Here is a 23,416-nt window from a genome sequence, read left to right as displayed (position 1 = left end):
AACCACAAACCACGAACCACAATGTCCTCCTGAAGGGGTGTGAGGATAGTGGAGAGGCTAGAGAGAAGAGGTGACGGACTAAATGAATCAACCGTGAGGAATGATGTTGGGAATAAAGGCCTCGTGCCTTTTAAATGTGCTCGGGTGTGAACATACCCTTAGCACTGGTACTTACACATATATATCTATCTTAAAACCTAAAGGTACATACTCGTCATTGTACCTACAAACGGGCTCACTCTCTACTCTGCTCTCTCTCACTCTCTCTGTCTCTCACTGTGCCTAACGACAATCTATCTCAATCTCCGTGCCTAACCGGTCCCTACAAACTGGTATCAGAGCTGCGGTTGAGACGTTCGTGCCTCTCGGAGTTCGAGCAGGACAGACGAGCAAGTCGTGAGCTACAGGCATCGTGTTGCTAGTCACAGGCGACAGGGCCAAGCTCCAACGAGGAGAGTGTGCGACAGGACCAGCCGGGAACCGGGCATGCAACGGGCAACAGATAGCGTGCAGCCTGCAAACAAGGAGTAGCAGTCGACTAGAGCAGGCGACTATAGTTGACGTGGACCAGGTGCGCGACAAACAGCAGCTAAAGCATGAGCAGACGAGCAAGCGTCGTCGCGTGACAAAGCGTCGTCGAGAGCAGGCGTCGACAGCATCACGTGACGCATGGCAAGTCAACAGACCCGTCAGAATTTTTTGGAAAAATGAATCTTTTTTTTTTAATTCCTTTTACCCATTGACGGGCATTTACACGTGGAGGCACAGCTTCCAATTTTCATGCAATCTTGGCCCAAAAATTTGGGGCTTTTCCCAGATTTGGGAATTTGATGCAGGACAAGCATATCTGTCTCAGAAATTGCAAGAATTTGTGACATTTTGTCCCCAAGATTTGGGGCTTTTAATGTGCATGCACAAATTGGGCGGAAATTTACCCAATTTCTCGACATTGATTCACATTGGACCCCGTGCAATTTAGGGCTTTTGCAATTTGGGCAAAATCTGTGCAGCATTTGGTCATTTTATGTACAAGCAGGTTGAATTCCATACAATTTGGACATCAACACTTGATAAAATTTGGGGGTTTTGCTGAAATTTTCCTATTTTGGCAAAATTGGCCTGTTCTATGCATGACAGAGAAAATGCAGACGTGTGTTTGATGCTTTGAGCACAAAATTTTGGGGCTTTTGACTGTTCATGTCAAATTTTATGCCCGTAGATACATGTACAACAGAAATTGCAGCTGAAATTTTGGGATTCCTCGTGTAATGTGATGCATATGCCCTTGGAACACCTGTAACTAGACCGGAAGAACTGTATGCACAAAAGAGTGTTGAAGCAAAGTGTATTGGCTGAAAAAGCTTATGGATTTGCATATGAAAGAGGGTAAAGCAATGTCTAATCCCTTGAGTGAATTTAACTCAATTTTCAGCCAGCTAGTTGCCTTGAAGTTCATGATTGATGAGGAATTTAAGGCTACTTTCTTGCTTTGCACTCTACCAGAGAGTTGGGATACATTCAGGACTGCTATGAGCAATTCTAATGTGATCCTTTTGTATGCTGATGTAGAGAGTGCTCTACTTATGGAAGAGATGAATCGGCAGAACAATGCATCTAGTAAGTCTTCCAGTGCTTTGCATACTAGGGGCAAATCACAGCAAAAGGGTAAATATGATGGCAAGGGACGCAGTAAATCATGTGGCAAAGATGTTGAATGCCATCATTGTGGCAAGAAGGGTCACTTTAAATATGACTACTACAAATGGAAGAAAGAGAAAGGAAAAGGCAAGAAGACAGATGATAGCAAGGAAGAGAAAAAGGATAGTCAGCCTAAGAAGAGCAGTATAAAAATTGAAGAGGTGAATGTAGTCACTCATGACAGTGACAGTGGGAGTGGCGTACTCTTTGTCTCTTCACACTTTGGCGCACATGCTTTGCTTGCAGATACAGATGATGACATGCATACCTGGATTCTCGATTCAGGTGCTTCCTTTCATGTCACCCCTCATTGTGAGTGGTTCTCCGCCTCTACAGGGGGTCGACATGGTGTTGTCCATCTTGGGGACAACTATGCATGTGAGATTGCAAGTATTGGTAATGTGTAGTTACAGTTTTAGCATGGCTGTGTCTTTACACTTCAGCATGTACAGCATGTACCTCAGCTCAAGAAGAGCTTGATTAGCACAAGGTAGCTAGATGATGATGGTTTTCATACCACCTTTGGTGATGGAAAATGGAAGATCTGTAACGGATCAAGAATGATTGCTAGAGGTTGTAAGAGTGATACTTTGTATCCACTTCATGTATCTAGTGTGCGTGACCATGTTATTGCCGTGACTGAGCAGCCAAGCGTTTCTTTGTGGCATGGCCGGTTGGGACACATGAGTCAAATAGGAATGAAAGTGCTATCTCGTTTGGGTTACTTGCCTTGTCTTCGTTATGCTGATTTTGAGCATTGTGATCATTGTATCTATGGAAAGCATGCACAGACATCTCATAAAAATTCTCTATCTTTGAAATCTTCTCCTCTAGAGTTAGTACATTCGGATGTATATCAAATGCCAGGATTATCTTTAGGGGAAAATAAATATTTTGTCACCTTTGTCGATGATGCTACACGGAAGATATGAGCTTACCCCATTCGTAGCAAGGATGAAGTGCTTGATAAGTTTAAAAATTTCTTGGCATTGGCTGAAAATCAAACAGATAAGACACTTAAGTGTCTTCGCTCTGACAATGGTGGGGAATATGTGTCCAAGACCTTTCAGGCATTTTGTGACAGCAAAGGGATAAAGAGGGAGCTCATCACTGCCCCTCATAATCCGCCCCAAAATGGAATTACAAAGTGTATGAATCAGACCATACAGGATAAGGTCCATAAGATGTTGTCTCATGCTGCATTACCCCATGGTTTTTGGGCAGAGACTGTTATGACAGCCGTTCACTTGATCAATCAGTCACACCAAACAGGTCTTTGGAGAGGGGAGTTCCCCAAGAAGCGTGGTCGGGCAAGCCACCTTCATATGCTCATCTGAAAGTGTTTGGCTGCGAGGCTTTTGTGCACATTCGTAAAGAAAAACGCAGCAAACTTGAGCCAAAGTCCTGTAATGCATTTTCCTAGGATATGGTAACGAGGGTGAAATGGGGTATAAATTGTGGGATCCCGAGAAAAGGAAAGTAATACGCAGCAATGATGTTATCTTCCGGGAAGATCGCATGCACAAACAACTCAAAAAGACTGAGGAGGTTCGTAGGATTGTATTCCGAGAAGAAATACCTTTTGGACAGCAAAATGTGCCCGTTGTACAATAGCAAATACCTGCTGTAAATGAACGTGTAAATGAACGAAATGATGTTGGAAATGATTAGCCAGCTATTGTCCATGAAAATGAGCCATTACATGTGCAGGAACAGCCAGGACAGCAAGCTGTTAATGCTGATTTGCAAGCTGAAATGCCAAGACATCATGCTAAACATGAAAATTTGTAGAAACAGCCAGCAAACAATGACCATTGGGTTAGGAGATCGTCTAGGGCTACTAGACAACCTAACAGGTTTGTTCCTGGTGCAATTAATGTGGCTGATTATGTCATGTTGACAGACTGTGGTGAACCGTCTTATTTCAAGGAAGCAGTGGAAAGACAGGACAGCAATAAATGGTATAAAGCCATGCTGTCAAAGATGGAATCTCTTGAAAAAAATGGCACTTGGGACTTGGTGCAGTTGCCTAAAGGGCGGAAAACCCTTCCATACAAATGGGTTTACAAGATGAAGGTCACTTCTGATTCCTCACCAAAGTACAAAGCAAGATTGGTTGCAAAGGGGTACAAGCAGGAGCATGGAATTAACTTTGATAAGATTTTCTCTCCTCTAGTCAAGATGACTACATTGAGAACCATTTTAGGCTTGGTTGCAGTTGAGGATATGGAGCTCATACAGATCGATGTAAAGACTGTGTTTTTACATAGTGATGTACATGAAGACATATATATGCAGCAGCCTGAAGGGTTTGTTGAACAAGGGAAGGAAAAAATGATATGTAAACTCAAAAGAAGTTTGTATGGGCTGAAACAAGCACCAAGAGAACGGTATCATAATTTTAATACATTCATGTAGTTCCAAGGCTTTCATAGAAATCAAGTGGATCACTACTTGTACACCAAGAAGGCAGCAGATGGCAGCCTGATTATCTTGGTTTTGTATGTTGATGACATGCTGATTGCTGGCAGGGATACTCATGCCTTGGATTCATTGAAGCAAAGTCTTCATGGCAGCTTTGGCATGAAGAATCTTGGTGATGCAAATCACATTCTTGGCATGCGAATACTCAGAGATAGATCAAAAGGCTTACTCTATCTATCTCAGTAGGAGTATATCTCCAAAGTTTTGCAGTGTTTCAATATGGACGAGGGAAAAACAATTGGGGTTTCATTGCCTCCATATGTGAAACTTAGTGTAGAGGACAGCCCTACATTTGATGATGAGAAGGCCGAAATGGCTAAGATACCATATGCTTCAGTTGTTGGCAGTTTAATGTATGCTATGGTTGCTACACGTCCTAACATTGCCTTTGCAATGGGAGCGGTTAGCAAATATATGGCAACTGTAAACACCCCGAACAACGTAGTATGCTTAACAATTATGATATTCGCTTGTTTTCGAGATTTAATATAAAAGAGAAGCCATGAAAATGTAAAAGTAATGGAGACAAGATTGAGGGTTGAAGATGGGCAATCCCCCCCCCCCCCTCCGCGAAGGAATGTATTTCTGCTCAACCCAAGTCCCTTAGGGAAGAGCTCTGTTACAATCAACCTGAGAGTGAGGAGAAGTAATTCTTACTCTCACAAGATCATGCAAAGATGTACAAACACACATGCATTATCTATTATGCAATGATAAGAACTGATTTCTTTACAGTATGAGAGAAGAAAGAGGGAAAATCAGCCTTTCTCCATCGTTGAATAGTAGTACATGGATAGGGCTTGCTTCTTGTTGCTAAAATGAAAGAAAGAGCTTGAGAAGGAGGTGCTGTAATGAATTTACAGGCTTGCTGTCCTGTAAAACAGCAGTGATAGAAGAGGAAATATGGAGGAATTTGATAATGGAGAAGTGGGGAATGATGATGGGGATGGATGGGGCCAGTTTCTGGCTATCTGGGAGTGTTGTACATGAGTTTACAGCAAAGAAAAATGATGCTGAATGAAGAAAAACGAGCTCTTATTTATAGGAGAGGGAAGAGCTAGTACAAAAGGGGAAAGTGGAGTAGCACAAGACAAGTATCCAGCCACATGTCATGAGATGTGACAAGTGGTGGGACACTTGGAAACTTGTGTGACAAGTGTCTTGATACTTGTCTCTTCTCTATGGCCTTCCTTTTTGGGCTGAATACTGTCAAGAATAGAAACAACCAAATTTAGTAAGCACAGTCAGAGTACAGAACTTACTATTTTTAGAATGACATCCCTATTTTTTAGGACTAGCATTTTTAGGCTAATTCGAGGCTCCTAAAATTTAGGGACCTCCTAAAATTTAGGAACCCCCCCAATATGGGTGTCATATGAAAACTTTTTCCGTGTACATCGCAAAAACGGTATCAAAATCTTCATGTGACTTTCCTATGCAAAGAAATGTACATTTCAAGCTTTCAGCCTACACATGCACATTATACAAGCATTTCATGATCATGCCATCTTGTTGATTGTAACTGTCTGTTCTGGTGGATCTAGCCCACACTTCAAGGCATCAATCTTTTCTGTGTGCGAGTCTAACCGTGATATGCGTGAGTTCTGGTCACAGGCGCCTAATCGGGCCATATAGGTGGAAGTGTGAACTATCTTTTCTCTAACCCACCACGTGGGTCCACCATAACCTGTGACCACTCATCAGTGGCTAGCTCCAATGCACTTTTCTTTATATCTAATTAGTGCACACTGCAAAGGAAATAAATTTAATAAATCATTATATAGACAAATTAATGAAAAAGGATACAAATTCTGTTTCTATAGAGTTGTGACAGCAACCCCTGGCAACAAGCATTGGGATGCAGTGAAAGATATTATGAGATACCTCAAAGGCACAAAGGAGTTGTGCATCTGCTTTGGAAAGTAGAGGGCATCTGTTGTTGGCTTTACGAATGCAGACTATGCTGGTCATGCGGACTGCAAGAAGTCCACTTCTGGGTATGTGTTTACTTTCACAAGAGGAGCAGTCTCTTGGATCTCCATGCTACAAAAGTGTGTTGCATTGTCTACTACAGAGGCAGAGTATGTGGCTGCCACTGAGGCATGCAAGGAGGCTTTATGGATTTTACGTCTGGTGGGAGAGCTTGGCATCACAGAGTTACCTGTTCTCCATTGTGATAGTCAGAGAGCTATCATACTAGCACGGAATCTTGTCTTTCATGCAAAGACAAAGCACATGCAGGTAAAGTATCACTTCATTAGAGATGTACTTGACAACAAGAGCATTGAGCTTGTCAAAGTGCATATAGATGATAACCCTACAGATCTTCTCACGAAGGGTCTTTCAGCAGAGCGGTTTGCTCATTGCCGATAGATGATGGGAGTTGGATAGATATATGTATTTCAGCTTTGTATATACCTAGACTTAGCTGATTCTTTTCTCCTCTTAAGGCACATTGCCTTTAGGTGGGAGGTGGTTGGGAATAAAGGCCTCGTGCCTTTTAAATGTGCTCGAGTATAAACACACCCTTAGCACTTGTACTTACACATATATATCTATCTAAAAACCTAAAGGTACACACTCGTCATTGTACCTACAAACGGGCTCACTCTCTACTTTGCTCTCTCTCACTCTATCTCTCACTGCGCCTAACGATAGTCTGTCTCGATCTCCGTGCCTAACCAATCCCTACAAATGAATGAGAGAGTGGCCTATAAATAGGCACAGTCAGTCTAGGATGGCGCCCCTTTTTGGGACTACAAACCCTAAACGCAAAACATAGAAATGCAAATTGCGGGTGAAGGGTGAAGGGTTTCTCAACACCCCCTCTCAAGCCCAAAAAGGGAAACGAGAAGAGTGAGGTGGAGATGCAATGCTTATGTAGCAGGTGCCACTTGGACAGTGTCCCTTGTGGGAAAATCGTTCACTTGCCCAAGCGTCCTAGTACAAAGATGATAAAAACATGCAATGCATAGGAGGAATGTCGGACTTTGTGTGGTGCCGAGAACCATAAGGATATATGCCTGTACTTGATCTCGGAAGGTGGCTCCATGCTGATCGAGGGATGAAGAAGATCCACCCTATAATCTGAGAATAGCACCTGAAAGGAGACATTTGAAGATAATCAAGAGACAGGATGAGTTGTAGAACCCGAAACTCAACCTCAGGAGAGAAGCCACTAGCTCCGTGCATCCATGCTAAAAGAAATACGAAGACCTAGTCACCTAGTCGTGTTGAAGATCCAAGGGCCCCGATCTAGGTAGATCCTCTAAATCTTGGGTATCAATAGAAGAGATGACTGGTCGAAGACAGCCATCCCAAGAAAGTAGAGGATGGGTGAAGAACTTCATGTGAAGTAGCTTCCCCCTCTGAGATGGGAGGTGGAGGGGGCCCCCCTGAAGTTGAAGAAGAAGCAGATGCCCCCTCTGAGAGCAAAGAAATAACATCCCCCTCAGAATCCCCCTCTAAAGTAGATAGGGAGTCCAAAAACTCATGGATCACGGACTCCAAAATATTTGATGACGAAGGAAGTACCGCCGGTTGTGCCGAGGAAGGTATCTGGGGTATCAAAGAGCTCCCAGAGGTAGCCTCTCGAACCTGAGTAGTCGAGGATGGGAAAGGGTAGGGCTCAGAATGAGCAAGAGATAGGCAACAGTCGCTGTCTCTCAGTGGACCAGACTGGGTAGCCAAAGAAGAGGAAGGAGTCGAGCAACCACTGTCTCTTGAAGGAGCAAACTGACGAGGAGACGGTATCAAACAATCACTATCTCTCGATGGAGTGGAAACCAGAACCGCAGGCCATGGTAGCCACTATACTCGAAAATAGGTGGCAGAAGACTGCCGTTGGCATTGCGACGATCTCCAAGAGGTCGTAGCACCAATCGATCCTCCATGTGCTCGAAAGGACTTGGTGCGCAGTGAATGCGTCTTATTGCCTTGAGCATAGTACTCTGATAGCTGATGCAGAACAATCTCTGTGGCCCAGAAAGGAGAGGTGGCACAAGGAGTAAATGGTGAAAGACGCATATACTCCGGGGGGTGGGGAGCAAAGGTCGAAGTCGGCAAGCATCGGTGGTATGTCCGGTGATGCCACAGTAGGAGCACCCAGTAGTCAGGTCATCTATTGGTAAAGAAGCCATGGATACCAATGTGCCTTGTTGAAGAAGGAAAAGGTCAGCCATCATGAACCACGAACCACAATGTCCGCCTCAAGGGGTGGGAGGGCAGTGGAAAGGCTGGAAATGAGCTGCAAGTGGGAGGAGGATGCAACCAGTAGAAAAACGCAGGTGAGGAGAGAGAAAGACTAAGAACGCAAGCAAGACAACCTGCAGGAGAGAGAAAGACTAAAAATGCAGGCAACAAGACTGTGATAACGTGGCAAGCTGTACGGCAGCAAGTCTGCACAGGAACAACAGTCGCCTGGCTGGAATCAGCTCCAAACTGCGTGAAGAGGGAGGGCTGAAAATCAAGCACCAACTGATGGAGACAGCAATGGACAGCTTCGGCTAAGATGTCCTCCGCAAACAGGGTGTGGGCAGCAAGCTAAAACACCTGAAATCTGCAAAAACGAGATTTTGATGCAGCGAAAGAAGAGAAGTGGATGCCGAACCCGCCACCGGTCTTTGCCTTCACTCGAGTGGAGGATCTTCGCTTCTAGGTGAGCAAATCCACCTTTGATACCATGTCAAAAGATGACGTACCAGCGAGACAGTAGGGTTTGCAGGGAGGAACACGGAGTGAACTCGGCAAACATGGAGAAGAGATAAGAAGAGAGAAAAAACTCTGATGAATGGAACGATGAAGTTCCGAATCATGAAGTGAATGTGATACAAGGGACCAAGGGTGCCATAGCACAAGGAAGATGATGAAGACAGCCATGAACCACAAACCATAATGTCCTCCTAAAGGGGTGTGAGGGTAGTGGAGAGGTTGGAGAGAAGAGGTGACGGACTGAATGAATCAGCTGAGGAATGAATGAGAGCATAGTCAGTCTAGGATGGCACCCCTTTTTGGGGCTGCAAACCCTAAACGCACCCTAAACACAAACCCTAAATGCAAAACGCAAAAACGCAAAAGCACAAACTGCGGGTGAAGGGTGAAGGGTTTCTCAACACATACCATTCTACACCCTAGTGCTCCCTTGCTAAAAATGCTACCGGCACACACCATACCTCTCACCTACTAGCAAATGAGAATACCTATTTAACCCGGTGTGGCTATATTGATAATACCCTTCACGCCCATTGAATCTCTACCTTGGTCTACTCAGACACAAGGATATCCATCCCCTACTTCTAGTACATGTATCCACACTCCTTGGACCATTCAAATACAAAGATATCCATCTCATGCTTATGATGCTTATGATGCACCTACGACCATTCAAATACAAAGATATCCATCTCATGCTTATGGTGCATCTACCTACCCCCCCGACCCCCCTCTTGGGCTACTCTGCTGGTGACCATGCCTATGCCTATTATTACAATTGGATCCACTATGCCTATCTCACCAATGCAAGGTAGGTACTAGGCACTTTGGGTCAAATATCCAGTGTTCTCCATCCATCATCCCTAACTTCAGGACTAGGTCAGACATCATGCAACAAGTGGTCCAGTCAAGAATGCTTTCAGTCATAAGACTCATTTTAATGAGTTGAACTTCAGGACTAGGTCAGACATCATGCAACAATGCTCCAGTCCCAGGGTCTTTGGAAGTAGTAGTTGATCTAGAGGCTATGCCAAACCCTCAACTTAGTCATCCTGATCATGTCCATCAATGGAAGGCTCATAATGCTACAGTGAATGTCAAGTTAATGTCAGGGTTACCACCTGATTTTTGCTCACAATTCCAACACTTACCCCTAGCATCAAATTGCTTGTCATTGATAAATCCACATTGACAATGGTGAACAAATGAAGGAAGCACCTACTGAAGCCTAGCAGCCAAAATCTTGGCAAAGATCTTATAAATCATGTTCAAAATTTAAATATTTATGTGATCATGTCTTCAAGTGAATAAAACTGATCCTGACCATAAAACAGCCTGAAAATTGAAAAGAAAACTGTTGTTATATCATCCACACTTATGGACTTCCCCCAAGGAAGAGAGACCATGACCTGACTTTCTTCTCTTAAGCTTCTCTTAAGGAGTAATAATTATACCTACTAGAAGAGTATGGCCCTTTGTTATGTTGAGTAAATTGATAGATGAGTGTTAGAAAGGCTTATAAAAGGTAGTTTGTGCTAGTGGCCTTGGTAGGTGGGTTACGCCTAAGTGCTAAGTTGGTTAATCTCCTAAACAAGTGGAGAGGGGTGAGGTGCTAGAGTGTCCCATCAGTGGTGTGCGGGGAGACCCTCCCACTACTGATGGATACAAATAGAGATAGAAGTAATCTAAACTGGCCTCGTATGTCTTTTGAATGAATGCTGAATATACATCATGGTTTCAACATGTTAACTTGACCAGGTTAGAATGCACAAAATTAGGGACAGCCACCTGCTTAGTAGAGCCCTAAGTGATAGTGATGCCTAGAATATTTGCACATGGTAACAATCAAATGTAGATTCAGTATATCTATCTCTCCTCTCAGCAAACTGAAAATAAGCTATTTGCAACCCCTATGTCTAAACTTATCCAACCTGGCCCAACAGTGTGAATACTGTTGACTATGCAAGTGTATCCACATATCGTGCAATGCACATGTCACCTTCAAGTCCATCCAAGCCTCCCTTGCCCCACCTGCAAGATGCAATGCAGTAGATCTGTCATGTCAGTCTCATGTTTCACACATTACAGGCTCCTAACATCAATGATGATAAGTCTATACGAAAAATTAAGTGTCTTCACAAGTCAATTCATCTAGACATAAGAGTGGGGTTCATAGATCCAAATAAGCAGAAGATTCCCCACACCGATCTCTGTAAACCACACAAACAGAAACCTAGAAATGACAACTGTAGTTTATATTTTTAGGAACAGTCAACAAGAAAAATACACACACACCAAAATCCATACCAGCACAAAAAGACACATACTTGTTATAATGAACCTGTTTATGTACAGTCTTCCCAAGCTCAGCTTCTGGATTGGATTCAATCACTATCTTTATGCTTGCCTCTCACATTGCCTAGGCTACAGTTCCAAAAGAAGGAACTTTTGTGGTTTGTCTCATCTTGCCCCAAGCCTTTTAGGAGTTTTCCAAGACCTCCACTCTCTGGTGGGTCTTTTAGAAAATGGTTTTATATTCATTGTTTCTTGGTAGGTTACTTTCAACTTGGAGTTGGACCTACATTATTGTATCCCTTGCTACCTGGTCACCCCTCTCTTCCTAGGCTTAGTAATGGAGTATCACCACCTTGTGGAGGACTTCGTATCTTTGACACGGTTCTTCCAACATCTTTGCACATGCTCTAACCTATCACTTTGAAGGATATGTGAATATAGTTTTGGAGGTTTGAAACATCCTAGATGCCATAGAGATTGTAGTAGAGAAACATCATTTCAGCAACCAATCACTATTTACTAGCCACCCAAACCAATATCTTCATTTCCGTGAGTTTGATCATCAGGCAGCCAACTGCCACACCTTGGTCAAAGACAGTAGGATAGCACCCCTCTTTGGGTAGAGCCTACTCATAAGTAGGCATTGGGGCATTCGTCTTAGTCCAAGAGTGTGACATGTAAGGTAGTGGACCAAACCTTATTCACTTTACAGCCGCAAAACAAAGCCAAGCTCCCCTAATCACTCTCAACACCACACCGGCCTTTAGAAACCCAAAGGGTAAGAAGCCACATTTTAGACAACACTTAATTCAAGCTTTGTGAAACCGGCCTTCCTTCTCGGATAGGGTGGTAATTCCTAATCAAGCCCTTAATTACAACAACTAGTAAATAATCACAAATCGAAATGCACACTTTCCCTTGTAATTATTGGATAGTAGACACCTTGTTGGCCCTAAAACTAGTGCCCCTTTCAATTATTCTTAACTTTATTGACTAATGGATTGGATACAAGTTGAGATTTCACAATCTCCTTGGCTGATCCAAAAGCCCCTTGTTGTAGATGCAATCAGCACACAAAATGTGCCCCTTGAATTTCACCTAGGACTTGCTCTAATTGGACCCCAACTGGCCAAATGTTGCCCCAAATTCACAATGGATAGATTGGCATCTGAATTTCCCAATAATTCCACAAATTTCAAGTGTTGAATTCAATGTACGATGCCTTCTATTGATGGCACAAGTCCCGAGATGACTGCTAAATCCTAATTTCTATGGAAATTTAGGGTTTACAGCAAAATTCCCTTTGCTATCCACCAAATTTAGCTAAGATTTGCTCCAAATGATTGAGATGAGCTGAGATCTTTTGAGGATTGACTAAAGGAGGTGAAAGAATTCCGGAGAGAAAATTCAAGGATTTCTTGCAAAGATATCCTCCAATCTACCTACTATCTGTTTCAACCAACAAGAAAAACAATTGCCTGCAACGTGGGAGCTCCAGAATACTATCACCAGTCTCTAATCATTAATGGGCCTTCTCCTACTGTGGCCTGCCTGTTGATGGCTCTAGATGGCTGTCAACTGCTGTAATCTACTGTTTTCTGCTCAGAAAATGGACTAGCAACCTCTTCTCTCTCCTCTTCCAGCTAAAAACTTATCTGAATGGCTAAGTCTAAGCCCTAAAAATGCTTTCTCGGTTTGCATGAGTATTTTTGCCAAGTGGCAACCTTCTAAACCCAATTTTCAGCATTATCCAGCCATTAAACTAATTTTGAAAATTAAATAATTCTGAAAATTAAATTAAACCCTTCTGACCCTGCCCAAAATTAAATGTGTACATCCATAATTAAATTGGCTAGGCCATTTGCAACCTAGAATGGTCCCCAATCTCGGTTGACCCTTAGGCTAGCATTAATTGCCAATCCCTAGTATCACCATTGACACTTATTGGCCAAACAATTGTCCTAGGATCAAAATTGACACCAATTGACTATCAAAGCCAAGTTGTAATAACTTGTCACAACTTTTGCCCTTGACACCCATTGTATCCTTAAGGTCCTTGGCCTATGACCATGAAATAATTGCCATGTGCATCACATGTGCTAAACAACCTTGCACATTTGATTAGTAACTTAATCAAATGTTATCAACAAGATTAAAGCATCTCAAAATTTCACGTCCCTGTGACACTTTGTAATAGACTTCCCCTTGTTACATTTTTCTTATATGGAAGTTTCTTACAAGGCTGCTTTGTATTTTGCACTTTTCCTTGGGATATTTTGTTTTGAGGAGTCTTATGAACAAGATTTTTTATCTTCTCGAAAAAAATATAACTCGTCGCTGCCAAGTGAATAGAAGATGTGAAGTGAAATGAGTGGGTGGAAGCAAGTGAGCTAGATTTTGGAAGAATTCATGTAGAAAATGAATTTGTGGGTGGAAATGGTGAAATTTGTGAATATGATAATAATGCACCATGTAACATTTCACTAGAATGTAAATTTTGGGGATCCCCTCATCCAAAACTTTGACTTCCTCTCCCCCAATTTACACACAACTAACAAATGAACTCAAAAATGAAAGATGAATGAATGGAATGAGGCTCAATGAATGGGAGTAGAGGGTTGTCTAGACTCTGAACAGCCAGTGTCTCTTAAGGCCACTTAGGCTGAGGGATGCTGGAGTATGCTTTGATAGATCCTGAACCCCTCATGCCACTAAATTCAATGCCAACAGGTGATGCAGAGGTCCTGTCACTGCAATGACAGCAAGGCCATGTCAAACACAGCAGTGACCAGAGGCTGAGAAGAGCAGTATATACTGCAAAAGGCAGCAGTCTTTGGAATTCTAGAATGCCAAGGCTGAAAAATGCAGCAGCTGATGCAGTTGACCAGCAGCAGGAGTTGGCCATATAGCAGCTTGATGATGATACATTAATAGCAGCACAGATCGCCCATCTCTTTGGCACAGAGGATGATGGCCATGGAGCAGGCAGGGAGGGTACAGGAGAGTGCTGGCTGTGACAAAATACACAATGATGCTGATGGCAAGGGTGATGGATGCAGGCAATAGGAATAGTGGGTTCATGGATGGAAAATGTGTCAAGCCCATGGACTCTTTGAGCCCATTCTCCTACCAAAATGTTTGGTTCTCTTTTTTTTAATGAATTTCTATTCGGGACTATACAAGAGCCAAAGAAATTAGCCAATAATTTGAGGTTAACTTTAGGCTAAAATCTGAGGTAGCTTAACAGGTGCAAAGATCCATTGTGTACATGTGCCCTCAAAAGTAATGATCGTGTCCAAAAAGAAAAATCAACACTGTCAAATGATTGAATAAAGAACAACAATTCCAAAAAAATACGTGTGTACCCAAAGGAGGCCCAACAAAATGAACAACCTAGATAGTCTTACACAATGTTGAGTCTGTATAAAGTTATCGTAGTTTATTTTGACAACTTATGTTTTGGGCCCTCTGTGAGGATTGAGAGTATGTATCCCATCATTTTATGCATACCATGAGCCTCAATCTTTAAGGTCATCTGTCATCTCCAGCAAGTAATGACTTTTGAACCAGATTTCCACAATACCCCTATCCAAACATGATATGAGATTTTGAGTTTAATGTTGTACTAGAACATATTTGCTGAAATGTGCAGTGCTAAAGTAGTGGTTTTCTTTGTTTATCTTGAACAGGATTAGATAGCTTTTCTGAGGTTCTCCCTATTTACATTGGTGATGACAGAACAGATGAAGACGCATTCCAGGTATATTTATGTTCACATTTTCATTGTAATATCAGTCTCAATCTGATACTTCTGAAATGTCTAAAATCATGTTTGATCTAGGTTCTGAAGGACAGGGGATTTGGTTGCAGTATTTTGGTGTCAAAGGTGGCCAAGGAAACATGTGCACTGTATTCACTTAAAGATCCAGGAGAGGTATGTCAATATTGTGTGTGTGTGTGTGTGTGTGTGTGTTTCTAGCAGTGTTTGCATCATTTTAAACACCAGTTTCTTTCTTCACTGTTTCATATCAAATTCTTCACTATCCCCTCCTTGCTTGATTGGTGCAGATCATACCTAGTTTTCCCTCACCATAGCCACTTCACCACATGTACAAGCATAGTTTTTCCATACATGAATCAAACGTCCAATTCAAACACATAAAAGTATGATTTGGACCTTGGACCTGAATCATACATGACCCTTATTTTTTAACATATTTTAACAAATTATGAGAAGAGGACTAACTTACATGAAGCTTTCTTCCTTGCCCGAGCTTCACTAACAATCATGCAATATAAGCCATTGCACTATTGTAGCATCTCCCATTCAACATATTAAACGTATAAGCAAATCACCTAGTTGAGGGCTTCAATAATTCTTTATGGTTGAATTGGTGATACCATGCTAATATCATATGCTTGCATGTAACAAATGTGATAGCTTTGTTTGCTCGAGTCAAAACAGGCCCAATCCATGGAAGCTTCCCAATAGCGCATACATCTAGTTAAAAAGATGTTAGGCCACTCCTATCCAATCAGATCGCTAACCCCCTCACAATTAGATGCATTATCTATGTCTACTTGCACCAGATAATTTGCCCCAATATCAAGAATTATATCTTTCAAGATGTCAAAGATAAACTCTCCAAACTTGTACTTTTCACTTATATCAATAGCTTTTAAAAAAATTGAATCATAAATTGATGTAGCCATGACATTTCTGATAGGCTTACACCTTGCATTTGACCTTCCATCACAAACAATACAGCATCCATATCTCTTCCACTTCTCCTTGATGTCAAGCAAGTCAGGTCAATGTATTTAACCTCATCCACAAGGTCCTTTGTGCAAAGGCTATGATATGAAGGTGCCTTAGAGCTTTAACCCACTTGCCCTACTATCTTCACGATGCCAAGAAAATATGGGCTCTTTACTTTTCAAAAAGGGATATAATTTACATAAAAAGAAGCAATGAACAACAATGTTCACCTTCTTATGTGCTTGTATATCCATGCTTTTGCCAAAGCACCCTGTGATTTGGACACTTTTTTCTTTTTTCTCACATGCTCTTCAGGGCTCAATTGCCTAGACCACTCAACACTTGCCATAAATAATATATTTACATTGCCACCCACACAAGAAACATCTCCCAAAATTGACACACATGCATCAATATTTGCCATGGAGTCTTACACTTCAATACCCACATTGGGATGTGTGTCCTTTGCATTTTGTGGTGTTGCATTGCACTTTTCAATACCAAGACTTGTCAAACCCAAAATGCATGCCATTATGCATAGTGGGCCACCATTCCAAATGTGTCCACAATACTTGCATGTGCACGTATTTTGCCCTTTCCCAATTGTTTTTACGATGGTCACATTTGTCAAGAAAAATGACAAGATGGTATGCACTCATACCATATCAGAGAGATAGTAGGGTTTGCGGGAGAAACACAGAGTGTACAGCAAACACTGAAAGAAGAAAAACTCAAAAAATCAAAAGAAGAAGATGATGGATGAATGATGAATCACTGAATCACGCTGATACAATGGAGAAAAAGTGAAGACGACTACATTGTCTTGGCTAATCAAGCAACAACACCTATAGGGAATCTATGCAGTGAAGGGAGCAAAATGCAATCCTCCGGTCAGTAGGGTATCGAAGGTAAATGCTGAATGGTGAAGGATAGCTGTAGAGGGAGTGGAATGCAATCCTTGAGAATGCCATCGGAGAGAAGACAATGACCAGCAACGACAAGCTCCAGTCAATGTAGGGCAGCAGGGTGCCCAGCAATAGGCTGAAAATGCAGCGATAGAGGGCCTCCCAGCAGCAAAAAGCAGCATGGAGGGGTAGCAAACTGCTTGTTGGAGCCCAAACGCATGCCGGAAAGAGGCTACACTGCAAAACGCAGGTACAAACTGGTCACTTGGCAACAAGAAGCAATCGTCGGCAAGGAGATGATGATCACCAGTCGACCTGGGGATAGTGGACAGAAGGCAGCCTGATGGAGTGTAGTCAAGGCACTTGGCAACAAGGGAGAAGATCCACGAAATGTAATGTCCTCCTTGTCAGTGGTGTGAACAGTAGCGGAGTGGTTGAGATAGAATAGAAGAATGATAGATGAATGAATGATAAGTGTGTGAAATGGGGAAAGTCAATGCCCTATTTATAGGCACAAGCAATCTTGGATGGTGCCCCAAAATGTGGGCATCTAGCCCTTTTTGGGGCTATAAGTGTGAAATTGGAATAGATTAATGAGAAGAAATGCAGTTAATGAATGAGTTTCTCAACAACATTGTCCCATTCAATTTTCACTTCTTCCCATCTTCAAAACTTGACACCAATTTAATATAGATGTGATATCAACAATGTCAGATGTAAAAATTGGACTGTAAAAGCTTGTTGCCTTTTGATTACAGCAAAGCCCTGATTTCCAAATTCGAAATTTCAAGCTTAACCTTTGAGAGAGAGAGAAGAGCGATGGCTGATCGTGGAGACGCGCGCCCGCCGCCTGACTGAGTCATCTGGCCCTGCCGTCGTCGAGGTCCTGTGCCCGTCACGTTGCCTGGGCCTGCGCCGCAGGGCCCTCTGCCCGTTGTGTGCCATTGACTGGCTCGGTGACTGTCCTTGGCGTCGCCCCTTGCCGCCTGCACCTGCTATGCGTCCCTCCTGTCGCGTGGACGTGCGCACGTCCCGTCGACTTGGTCCTTCGTTCCTGCACACGTTGACCGCCGTCCTGGCCTGCCGCCCTATTGATTGTCTTCGTCCTGCCCAACTTCGGCCCTGCACAGTTGCCCGCCATGATTTGACCCTTTTTTGCCACCAAGGGAATGCGGCCGGTCACACCCAGTTTGCCACACAGCGAGCGTGAGAGCGTGAGCCAGCAAGGGAACGAGGCCTCCTGTTCCCTGCCTGTGGATGTGCCCTCTCTGCACAGCGGGCGTCTGTTTCTGCTCGTGTGCTCCCTAAGCCCCTTCATTAGTCCAGTGCAGGGTCTGTTTTGCCGGAGAGAGAGAGAGAGAGAGAGGCCTGCGCGGTTTCTGCCTCCCGTGAGCTCTTGGCTCGGTCTCTGACCGGCATACGTAGTGATACAACATGGCTGGTCTGGATCTGGCTTTTATAGACCAAACGGTGGTAGCTCTTGGTCCGGATTCTAATACAGAGAAACCAGAGAATATGGTTCCGTGCACAGAGGAGATGCCCCCTGGTCCTGACTTCCAGCCTGTGGGCAAACGCACCAAGCGTACTTCGGAAGAGACAATGGATCATCAGGATCGTTCCTATGCTCAGGTTGCTTCTGATTCTGTGGACTCTCAGGATGTTGACTGGGAGCATTTGCTGGAGTTTGCTAACACCCTGCTTGGCGATTATGTTCAACATAATCAGGAAGTCTTTTCTGACTCTGCAATTGAAGATGTTCTGGAAGCCACTGTGGACCCGAAAAATGTCTTACGCTCATTTTCAGTGTTTTATGAACGTGCTGTGATACTCTTCTTCACTAGTAGGATCCCAGTGCTTTCCCGTATTTGCCAGTGGCTACACAGTCTGCTACAAGGGAAATGTGTTGAAGAGATCTTTGTTGGGCCCCAAGGCTTTTTTGAGGTGCTGTTGAAATCTGAGACGCACCGTGTTGCTCTCCTGTCTAAACTGCCATTGTTCTTTGATCGCCGTTTGGTCCATGTTGTGCCATGGCGCCCAATGGCAGATTCAGCGCCTGCTTCAACGTGAATGTCCTGTGTGGGTTGAAGTGAAAAACTGTCCGGCTGTCTATTGGCCACTGTTAAAGGATGCCATGGCCGCTATAGGCACTGTTCTGGTCCCCCCGAGCCTAAGGGCCATGAATCGTAACCATTTGTGTATGTTATAGGACACTGCTAGAAAAAGGCCTGCTTGGTTACGTCTTAATTGCTCTGGCATGCATCCTTTACACTTTCGTTTGAAATGGGGCAACTTTGCAGGACATTGCTTTTCGTGTGGAAAATTTGGGCATTTTATGGCCGAATGCCCAGAAAAGCAACAAACTTCAGATGCTGAGCATGTTGCACTGCCCATGGAAGATATGGTGTGATGCTCTGCCGCACGATGCCATCCAGCCACCTAAAGTTTTGGATAAAGGTAAACAACAGGTTTCGGGTTTGGATTCCCGTGGCAATGACTGGGTAGATGTACGCGCAAAAAAAGGCAACAGGCTTGTTGCCGGCATGGCGGATACTGTGCCTACTGCCTCACAAGATTCCATGCGCACTTATATATGCAGGAAAGAAATGTTGTCTTCAGAGCACACTGCTCCTGCTATGGTTTTCTCTACTCCCCGTCATCAGCCCACTAGAAGAGTGTATACGGATGGTCCAAAGGGTCCACTTGCTAAGTTGGCTTTTGATACTAGAGGTAACGTGATTACCCCATGGTATCGTCGTTATCCCCGTTCCATCCCCAAGACAGCGGATATGCCATCTACCTACAAATCTGGTCGTCAGAACTCTTTTGCCGTGTTAGCTGATTTTTTGGATGAGGGAGTCCTGGACATTCTAGTAGAAAAGGTCAAATCGAGGCAAGCTGTGCCTCGTACCTGATTTTCTTTTAAATACACATGAAGATAGCCACGTGGAATGTGCGAGGAATTTGTTCTCGCCATAAGCAACATGCGATGTGGACTGTATTGCATGAGAATCAGTGCGATGTCTTGTGTGCTGTTGAGCACAAGAGTCACGGTGAAGCGAGAAAAGTTGTGGATTGCCATGGCTTTCGTTTGTTCTATGCAGGGATCCATGCCATGCATTATTCTGGTGTGCTCATGATTGTACATGAAAAATATCAGCCTGTTCTTATTAAAAATGATGTACATGGCCGCTTTGTGGTGATTGAAGTTTTATTTGAAGGAGAGATCTTATGGTTACTTGGCCTCTATGCTCCGAATGATCCTTTATCTCGTCGAGATCTTTGGCATACTTTGCAGACCTCCTTGTCACTTGGCAAACGGGGTTTTTTTATGGGGGATTTCAATATGTGTGTTGATTCTTCACAGTCCACATCAGAGCATTCGGTAATGGACGCGCCGGAAAGTCATGTGTGGCATGAGTTGGCTCTTACTGTTCTTAAGCAAGATCTCTGGTCTTGGCTACACCCTTCTTCTACAGGGTTTACTTTCCATTCTGCCCAGTATGCAATGACATGGTCGCGGTTGAATCACATATATATCATACAGAATGATGATTTTCTTCCTGAGATGCTCGAAATGAGAGTGTTGCAGCAATATGCCTTGTCGAACCATTTTCCTCTACAGCTTGAGATGCTTGCACAACCCATTGCACCTTTTAAGCAATTTCTGGATAGACTCCCTTTGCGTTTCAACTCGTCTTATTTGAAGCATGCAATCTTTCAGGGCTATATGCAGCAATTGATTGATAGATTCTTATTGGACTTCTCTCAGGGCACTGCTTCGTTTGAACGATTGCTCTCTAATGTGCAGCGGGTTGTTCGGCAGTATGGGATCCATCATGCCTCTCTTTGTCGGCGGCGTCGACAAGCAACGGAGGACCTGCTGGCTTTGGTTCGTTCTCTGCTAGTGGACACTCCAGATGATGTATTTCTGTTGTCACTGGCAATGCGTTTGGCTGATCTTATTAAAAAGTTTCAGTTGAAATCTTTTCAACAGGCCAAATTGCAACATCTGACGGAGAATTTGCAAGATAGTGCTTGTTAAACTCATAAGTTCTTTCGAGCTCTCCATGCCTCTCCTGCTTGAGAGAATATGACTAGACTCCAGGATGCAGAAGGTCAAATGGTCCTTGATCCGGAGACTATTGTGAATATGTGTAGGAATTATTTTCTCGACCTTCTTGGTTCCACTTCTCCACCTTCAGGCCAAATTACTCATGCCCGTTCAGTTTTTTATGATCTGGTCCGCAATCAGGTTCCGCAGGACATGCAAGCTACTTTGGAGACAGATATTTGTGAGGCGGAGGTTATGGATGTTTTGTTACACTTGCCCAAGGATTAAAGTCCTGGCAGGGATGGTCTCACCAATGAGTTCTTTGAGGTTTTTGCTACCCAACTGGCGAAACCATTGACGGCTTTGTTTCAGCAGGTGTGGGAAACGGGGATCATGCCTTCCTCATGGAAAGAATGACTTATTAAACTGCTTCCAAAAGTTCCTTCGCCGTCTATGTTGAAACATTGGCGCCCAATTTCTTTGATGGGTTCTATGTATAAAATCTTTTCCAAAGTAATGGCGAATCGGCTCCATAAGCATCTTCCTGCCATTGTGCATCCTCTCCAATATGGTTTCATTAAGGGCTGAAACATTCTGCACATTGTATTAAATGTGCAACTGGCGATTGATTATGCAAGGCATTCTAATCAGAAGGTCGTACTGATTCAATTGGACCTGGAAAAGGCTTTTGATTATCTGGACTGGTCTTTCATTGCAGAACTTATGTCTACTATGGGCTTTGGTGCTTGGATGTCTCGTCTGATCTACACCATTAGTGCTGCGGCTTCTTCGCGAGTCATGCTGAATGGAGGCGTTACCAAGCCATTTGTCCTTGCCCGCTCTGTCAGACAGGGGTGTCCTTTGAGTCCTCTCTTCTTTGCCCTTGCAACTCATCCAGTTCTTTCGATGTTATCTCATATGGCAGCTTCTACTTAGTTGGCTGGATTGTCGCTTCCTTCTGGACAGCACTTCATTAGTCAATCCTTGGCTGATGATAGCTTTATGATTCTGCGTGCGGACAAGGATAACCTTCGCAAAGCATTAGATGTTTGGGCTCTCTTTGGTCAGGCTTCCGGTCTTCGCATCAATGCTTTGAAATCAGCCATTCTCAGCTACACGGAGTCGGACTTGCAGTCATTGGACTGGCAGGGAATGGTTGTTCCCTGTGGTTCCATTGTCAGGCATCTTGGGTACCCCTTGGGCGTTGATGTTCCGCCAAAGCAGCTACTACAGTGGATTTCACAGAAACTGGCGGCTAAGTTTCTGTATTGGAAGTCACAGGCTTGGCCCTTCCATGTTCGTCTCAAAGTAGCCCAGACAATTATGTTGCCAATGCTCACATATTTCTTGCCATTGTTGCCCTGGACTACTACTACACTGAATGCTCTTACTCAGTCTATTCGTTTCATGTTATGGAAGAAGGATTCCTTGCATGCAGGCATTTTCTGGATTTCTTGGTCGCATGCGTGCACCCCCAAACGCATGGGTGGAGGGGCTATTTTAGATGCCCAAACTCATATGCTGGCACTCCGTGGGTCTCTTTTTCGTGCCATGTGCTCGGATCATCACCCGTGGGTCGTTATAGCCCGTTATTTTCTTGAGGATCACTGGCTTCTGCATGGTAATATCCAAATCCGGAGTTCTTGGTGGCATGTTCTTAATGCCGATTCTCGGTTTTCCAGTTCTTCATCATCTCTGCTTGCCCATTTGGTATGTTCCTGGAGACTGGTCCTCCGGAAGGCTCAGTGGCATCCAGCGGAGGATCACTTAGCTATAACCGCATGGCACGTTTGGGCTTGACTTCAATCACAGATGCCACCCTTGCCAGTCGCAATGTGTTGATATCGTTTCGTACAGCCAGGAGGCTTTTCAGGATCCCTCGTGGATACAGGGATTTATGGGGATAGCTTTTGATGGTGCTCCAGAGCAGACAACCCTTTCCTGCCCTTGCTTCGGATCGTCCCTGGTAGGACTGGGACTTTGCAGGCCGGCTGGATTTAGAAAAGGCTTCAGCTAACCAGGTGTATCATCTTCTGATTAAAGATCATCAATGGCTGGTTACTAAAGCTAATACTCTATGGGGATTGCGTAAATCCCGATCATGGTGGAGGGCAACTGTGATGGAGGGCTGGTTGAACAAGACACCCTTCAAATATAAGGTCTTTCTTTGGAGGGTGATGATTGGTGGTCTTCCGCTTGCTTCAGCTCTCTCCAAGCGTCGAATCTCCAAAGGCAACTGTGTCTTTTGCACCACCAGTGTGGAATCCGCCCGTCATCGATTTATTTCTTGCCCCCTCGCTAAGAAAATCTGGTCATTCTTGTCAGCCATTTGGCGAGAGCGGTGGTCGGTTTCTTGCTACACCCATTTGATTGGGTTTTTGTGCAGCCCATATACCCCACACCGATACAGCCACATATGAAGATCTTGTTTCACTTTCTTCGATATTGGGGTTGTTGGCATAACTGGACCATTCGGAATGCTTTTCTTTTTTATTCCGCCTATAATGTTCAGCG

The 23,416-nt window shown here is 43.8% G+C and overlaps 1 protein-coding gene and 1 long non-coding RNA gene across 6 annotated transcripts in view; one reads left to right on the top strand and one right to left on the bottom strand.

Moving 5' to 3' along the window:
• Positions 1 to 23,416, top strand: part of LOC148023180 (putative trehalose-phosphate phosphatase C) — a 171,483-nt gene that overhangs the window by 136,106 nt on the left and 11,961 nt on the right. For all 5 annotated transcript variants that reach the window (XR_015693620.1, XR_015693619.1, XR_015693622.1 and 2 more), the window contains 2 exons: positions 14,877 to 14,947; positions 15,029 to 15,121. Coding sequence is in view for 1 of the 5 variants with exons in the window: in XM_087696154.1 (XP_087552280.1) it covers positions 14,877 to 14,947; positions 15,029 to 15,121 (164 nt within the window). In the remaining 4 variants the exon portion in view is untranslated. The remainder of the gene's footprint in view (positions 1 to 14,876; positions 14,948 to 15,028; positions 15,122 to 23,416) is intronic.
• The window catches only part of LOC148023181 (uncharacterized), a 170,683-nt gene that overhangs the window by 135,385 nt on the left and 11,882 nt on the right, over positions 1 to 23,416 (bottom strand). Inside the window, exon 2 of the long non-coding RNA XR_015693623.1 lies at positions 10,824 to 10,923. This is a non-coding gene — a long non-coding RNA (uncharacterized LOC148023181). The remainder of the gene's footprint in view (positions 1 to 10,823; positions 10,924 to 23,416) is intronic.

This window comes from Lygodium microphyllum, chromosome 16 (assembly GCF_053477565.2).
Source record: "Lygodium microphyllum isolate KBCC chromosome 16, Lygodium_microphyllum_v1.1.10, whole genome shotgun sequence".
NCBI lineage: Eukaryota > Viridiplantae > Streptophyta > Polypodiopsida > Schizaeales > Lygodiaceae > Lygodium > Lygodium microphyllum.
This window is presented reverse-complemented; position numbering and strand designations above follow the sequence as displayed.